The sequence below is a fragment of the Gossypium raimondii genome, chromosome 3, assembly GCF_025698545.1.
Source record: "Gossypium raimondii isolate GPD5lz chromosome 3, ASM2569854v1, whole genome shotgun sequence".
In the NCBI taxonomy this organism is placed as follows: domain Eukaryota; kingdom Viridiplantae; phylum Streptophyta; class Magnoliopsida; order Malvales; family Malvaceae; genus Gossypium; species Gossypium raimondii.
In genome coordinates, this window is record NC_068567.1 from 51,894,406 (window position 1) to 51,900,768 (window position 6,363).

General features: G+C 34.2%; 1 protein-coding gene across 1 annotated transcript; it reads right to left on the reverse strand.

Moving 5' to 3' along the window:
• Nucleotides 1-349: 349 nt before the first annotated feature.
• LOC105794633 (uncharacterized) lies at nt 350-4,040 on the reverse strand. The gene is made up of 7 exons (XM_012623902.2): nt 3,153-4,040; nt 2,961-3,047; nt 2,665-2,880; nt 1,906-2,070; nt 1,624-1,677; nt 1,379-1,525; nt 350-1,012 (listed from the first exon to the last, which is right to left on the reverse strand). The coding sequence occupies exons 1-7, from the start codon at nt 3,525-3,527 to the stop codon at nt 635-637; spliced, it is 1,422 nt and encodes a 473-aa protein (XP_012479356.1). The 5' UTR covers nt 3,528-4,040; the 3' UTR covers nt 350-634.
• Nucleotides 4,041-6,363: the final 2,323 nt, after the last annotated feature.

Below are 6,363 nucleotides of genomic sequence, written 5' to 3' on the forward strand. Positions count from 1 at the left end.
TTACTTGTCCCATCTCGTCCTACTTTATTTTAGAAAATTATCATTTTATACTTGTATATATATAGCTATTAAAAGGGTAAAAATATAATAACATATTCAGTATAGATTATGCTTAAATGTTTTTTTGAAGAAATATGTTTAAATACTTATTTGGTTTTAAAAGTATTGAAAATATTAAAGAAAAGTAATAAAATTAAATTGAAGCAAAGTGAAGTGGGGTAGGGATTCTATGGAGTTAGTAGTAATTTTGAAAATTATACACCCATAATGAAAGTAGTGGAGTGTCAATGTTAGATTCAAATTTGTTTTATGAGAAATAAAAACAATGTATTAAGTGCAAAAAGGAAAATAAAACAAGTGAGTAGCTAATCAACATTAGACAGGCAAAATAAAAAGAATATATAGCACGCATTCACAACCCTAACCGTATTCACTGTATTCTATCACTTTTTTCCACATTTACATAAAGTCCCCAAAGGTGGTCTGATTAATGGACACCTTGTTAGTTGTAAAGAAAAAGAAAAGGTGGCTAACAAGGAAAATAATTATAAGAATACCCCCCGAAGACCCATTATCACCCAACAATTATTAAAGAAGGAAAAGGAAAGGAAGATCTCAAAGTATACCCTTGATTTTAAGGGCATTTAACGTTTCTTCCAGGTCCTCCATAGTAAAAATAATTGCCCCAAACTCTATTAATTCCTCCTTGAATATCATAGCAATTTGGATGATCCGCAAGGACTCGTAGATTTGACAATGGGATCAAGTTGTTATCCCAATCCACCACCTGCAAGTTCCGGAAATAAGAGGCCTTCCCAAAGCCTTGGCCGGCGAAATGACCACTGCCCATTTCGGTTGAGGTGTGGAAGCCCCCTGCCCTTGAGTTCACTACTTCTCCCCCGAATTGAACCATGCTTGCATGATCCCTTAGATGGGTAAACAAAAAGGATGGCCAGTATCCTACCAGGACCCCTGACCCGAATTCTAGCCACCAATTTCCATGCTTCGGATCCTGCTCCAAAATACGTGCATTAATTGAGAGTTAACTGGTATGTAAGAAAGTATTAAGTGTTGGATGGTAAAATCACTGATTCTGTTGTTCCACAAAGTGGAGGGGTCTCCCACTGCTGAGGCCATTAAGAAGCTGTTTTTTACTTGGAAAGAATAGAATCTTATAAAGCAAAAAAGCAGTTGGGGAAATTACAGGCATTTCGAGAGGTTAACAGTGCACGCGGGGCAAAGTGCACTTCTCCACCATCAATGTAGTGCATGAATAGCGCTACCCCATTTGTATAATTTTTTTTTAAATCCTATTTTTTATTTAATTTTAATAAGCGAGTTCAAATTAATAGGGTAAATAGTAATATATATATATTACCTTCCAAATCAAGAGGCTAATATCAAATTGACCGCCATTGTATGATGATGTTGGGGAGATTGCAGCTCCTATTGCTATTCTATTATTCGTTTGAACAAATCCTGAGCACAACAAATTATAGCACCCTGTCGCCTGGTATGCATCTGTCTGTCCAAACCATAATCATGCCATCTCATTAATTTCTTTCTTTTAACATTAAGAAAACATGAAACCAAGTTGTTTTTGAGTAATTCTAGTAAACTTACGGTCCAATAAGTAAAGAATCTGGGATAGTTGTCCCCATATAGTTCTGGGCTCACCTGCGTTTAACCAAACAAAACCTTATTCAACCCAAATGATAATGATTTATAATAGATAGATAGAAATATTAAGAATAAAAAAAAAGAAAAAGTGAGAGGTAGTTGAGCTGTGATAATTGCCTTAAATGTGAACTAAATAAGTGCAAAGAATTCATAGTGTAGAAACAAATACTTCGCATCTTTAATTAATGCATTTAGTTTTAATAATGGAATGGAAAACGAAGAAACCTGCCAGCCAGCTTCAATGGTGTTGAGATCATCGCCAAAAGAACCAGAGATGACCCACATCTGTGATAAGCTAAATTCATATTGATTAGAGACACGTGGAGTCCACACATTTATGCTTGCTTTTGCTCCATAGTATTGATCGCCGCTCACATACCCAACTGCATGCTGTAATACGGACGCACTAAAATTAGTGTGAATGTCTGAACCTGTTAGCCAGGTCGGGAAGGAACCCTGAAAGCTTATTAGTGTGGATTTTCACTGCGGGGGTTCTTTATTTACCAAAGATTCCATTTTCTGATCAACTCATCATGCTAATGTTATGTTGATATAATTACATCAAACCCTATTATGCCCTTTTGAGAACCAAAATACGTCCTTCTAAATTCCCCCTTTTTGTTTTAAAGAAATGTTATTCAGCATCTAATAATTTTAAAAATACATTTTGTTTTGAATCCAATGAAATATAATTATATAATCTTTTATGGTTTTGATAAGAGAGCAAAATGGGAAGCACAGTTTTGCTCTTCACTTTACCTACTTTAATATTTCTTTTTCTTGGTAGAAGATACTTTGAATTGCCATACCAATATTAGTGTTGTTGTTTTTTCTTTAAATTAAAATTAAATAACAGCTTTTTAAGAGTTAAAAAACTTCATGTATCAAACAAGAATAAGAAGAAGAAGAAAAGAAAGAAAATGGAATAAGAATCGAAGGATTAGTATTGAAGTTTTTGAAAGTAAAAATGAACAAGGAACCTACCTCATGGCCATTGCTAGTTGAGTCTCTTCTAACACGTCTTCTTGGTCTTTTTCTTCCAAATCTTCTAACAGAACTAGCCCTCAACATGTCTTCTTCACTTGTCCTTCTGATTGGAATTGTTCCTTCCGGACATGATTCTCCCGACATGCTCCACAGCTGAAAATCTTCACCCCCCATCCCATTTGGGTTAACACCACTTGGTCTCTCTGGTGGATCCTGAATTCTCAAAACCAAAATGAACCAAGTGTCAATTTCTGGAATTTATTTTTATTTTAATGCATGGCAGTAAAACTTACCAATGGTTTTTGCCCTTTTAATCGAGGATGATCAAAGCCTGGTTGATGATGCAACAAAACACAATCTATAATATCACCATCTGGACTCTGCAATGCAGTTAGATAAAAACAGAGCGTAAAACAGAGGAAATTGGAAACCAATGGCTAATTAAGACGACGAACAATAAGGGGTGCAAAATAAGATAAAATTGCCTGAATTGACTTGATTGGTGGCTTGTTGATCTTGTTGAGAAGTTCTCTTATTGTTTTCAACTTTTGCAACTCTACTTCTGGCCGGAAAGTTTGATTCTTTGCATGGAGACTACCGGTTTCCGAGGAACGGACGGGACAAAATGAAGAAGAAACAAGAAGAAAGAATACAAAGATGGGAATGATTGGAGGTGAGATGTTACAAGAGGAAGAAGCCATGTTTGAGGAAGTTGCTGATGTCGGTTGTTGTTGAATATTGGTTTCTGTTTTTGTACATTGGTGTTGTCTTCTTCTGTGATCGAAACAGCACCATTGGCTCCTAGTTGTTTTTCCCTTTGGAAATGAGGCTCCCACCATATAATCCATCCAACACAACATCACCCTTCTAAGTAAACTTTCTTGACTTCCTCACTCTCTCGCCACCATTTCCAATGCTCTCGAAAAACACCCTACGAATGACCTCCCCCCCCCCCCCCAAAACCCCTTCTTTCTTCTTCTTCTTCTTCTTCTTCTTCTTCTTCTTCCTTCTACAGCTTCAAAATGTCTTCTTCTTTCTTTCTTTCTTTTTTTTTATGTACTGACACCTTGGATTGACCTTCTAAGCATTTGGCTCCTTGAAAAAAGAAAATCACACAAATGGGTAGAGTTTTCTTAAAGTTTTGCCCATGTGGGTGTGGGGATATAAATACTAAGTAGTGATGAAATCATGCTTAGGGTTTAATTATATCTTGGGGAAAAAAATAATTTGCGGGTGGGAAGAGAGAGACAGAGGCGAAGGGGTTGTGTTTCCAGTCTCCAATACAAAGACTGGGAACTTTAGCTTTTGTGTTAATATTATAGGGAAAAAATGGGTTCAGATTTTATTGCTATTCTTTACTTTGGTTTGTGAGGACAGATAGGGATTACGCTTGATTCTGGCCTTCTGGGCTTCCAAAGTTGTTTACTTTAACCTCTTCTCTTTCTCACTTCCCTAGATGTTCCTTGTGTCAGCTACTTGGTTCTTTATTTCTCTCCCAAGCTTACCCACCTTAATTTTCCTGGAATTTTTATTTTACTAATATTTATTAACATTAATTACTTTCCTAAAACAAAAACAAGAAAGATAGTCATCTCTGTTGCCAATACTACAGTAATCAGCATGTGCCTTAGATGGAGGACTGCAGATTTGGTGGGTCAATTCTAGTCAGTCAAACATAAATAGCAGGAAATGAAAATCATTTTAGTTCGTGACGTATTAATACATATATATTATTAACAATTAGCAAAGAAGCTTTTAAAGGGTGTCGTTATGTGATAGGTGAAGCCAACTTAGTTAATATGTAGGCAATGGCACGCACGCGCACTTGGTTGTGGTGCACTGCTGCAGACACCCATGCAAACTTCATTCGCATGCTTTGTTTCGTTTCATTACAAAAACAAGCGCCACCATCTCAATGCATGTCCCCTTCGTGTTTCTGATTTAGGGGCTCAACTTTGATTTGCGGCTGGAATGGAGCATCATTATTCTACAAACACTAAATTGAATTTCAGATACTGCTATATGCTTTCTTTTGTTAATTTTTATTGTTATAGAGGAAATTTGATTCTATTGTCGGTATATACAATAAGGACGAAATTTTTTTATCCCAAGCAAAAATTATCCACCCAATTTACCAAATAATTAAATGTCTCAATTAGATACAAAATTTTATTATAGTAATAGTAATTTAAAGGATTGGTTTGAGCTTTAAAGTGAATTTTTTACCTAAGCTCCAACGAATATGAGTTGGACAATCCATGAACAAAGCTACTGCTATATATTACGTACGTACAAGGTTATATACAAGTACTAGATCGAACAATTCTACTGACTTTCTTTTTTTTTAGTTTAACACCAAAAAAATTGCATAAATATTTAGGAGTTCCTTATTATATAGGTCAACAGCAATTTAATTATAAAATCCTTACAACTTAAAAAGGAGTTTAAAAATCTTTAAAAGTGTATTTGGATTAAAATTTTAATTTTTTAGATTTTAAAATGTTAGCTAGCCACTCAATTTCAAAAAGTCACAAAATAGTCATTAAACTATTTAAATGTTTTCATTTAAGTCATTGAGTTGTTAAAATCGTTAATATATGTCATTCTTTGTTCATACTACTTGCATCAATCGAAAGCTCGCATTCTTCTTCTCTTCTATAATTTAGCTTTTTTTTAATGAAACAACTTTAATTGTCATGAATCCATGAACTAAAATCCAAACAGCTTTCTTTTCTGATCTCTTATACTGGCCGTCAAATCAACTTGGATCTTCTACTCGTTGATGGGTACTGATCCATCTATGCTCAAGTTTAAAGAAGTAATTTTAAATTTATTGTTTTTTTTTTTTTTAAAAATCATTATAGAACTCAAAAGCTTCAGTCCAAAAGAAACTCAAAGCAAGGATAGAGAAATACAATTCCAAACCAACAGATTTTTGGCATGCACTGTACGTCCAAATCCGGAATTGAATTAAAGCATGAGGAGGAGTATCCCAAACAAAAGGATCTGAATACAAAAAGACAATCCTAAGTGGCCTTGTTAGCAGATCTACTCCTCCAGGCTCCAACAGATTTAAGCATACAACAATCCAAACATTGTGGATTATTGTTAAAATTAAAACATTATCATTAAAATGAAATAAATATGGATCATGTTGATTAATAAAATAAATGGAACCAAAAATATCTATCATTCAAAAATTCTAAATGACTACACTTCAATCGAATTAAAATGATTTTATTTTCTAACCTTTTTTTCCTATATGCCAACCTTAAATCCACCAATTTGTCAATTTTAGTAGGAACATTTATTTTCGTTATTATAAAATAATTTAAAATATTAATCATTATGGACTATAAACCTAAAATTTTAAATGATTTAGTATATAACACAAACATTTAAACTTATAGCCTTGGATAGACAACCAAATATAATTAAATAGGTGGCTAGTAAAGGGATAGTTTGCCTTTGCCCAGCATTATTCCCCTATCTTTTCTCTTTATAGGGGCTCTGGCAATGATGCCTGCCTCATCCCCTATATCTTCATCTAATTTTTCCATCTCTGTCTCTACATTGCCACCATTAAAAAGAAATCAAATATTTGAGTAGGATGTTTAATCTTTAAATATACAAGTGGTTTTGATCTCATATATTTAAGGATATAATGAATAGACCAAACTGGATGATAAACATAAA

Bases quoted from the DNA above. Each gene is read 5' to 3' on its own strand.
- LOC105794633 (XM_012623902.2), bottom strand. From the start codon at position 3,527: ATGTTGTGTTGGATGGATTATATGGTGGGAGCCTCATTTCCAAAGGGA. The intron at 2,881-2,960 runs GTAAGTTTTACT...TTGAGAATTCAG, and splicing joins TAAAAGGGCAAAAACCATTG to GATCCACCAGAGAGACCAAG. The intron at 2,071-2,664 runs GTAGGTTCCTTG...TCCGTATTACAG, and splicing joins CAACTAGCAATGGCCATGAG to CATGCAGTTGGGTATGTGAG.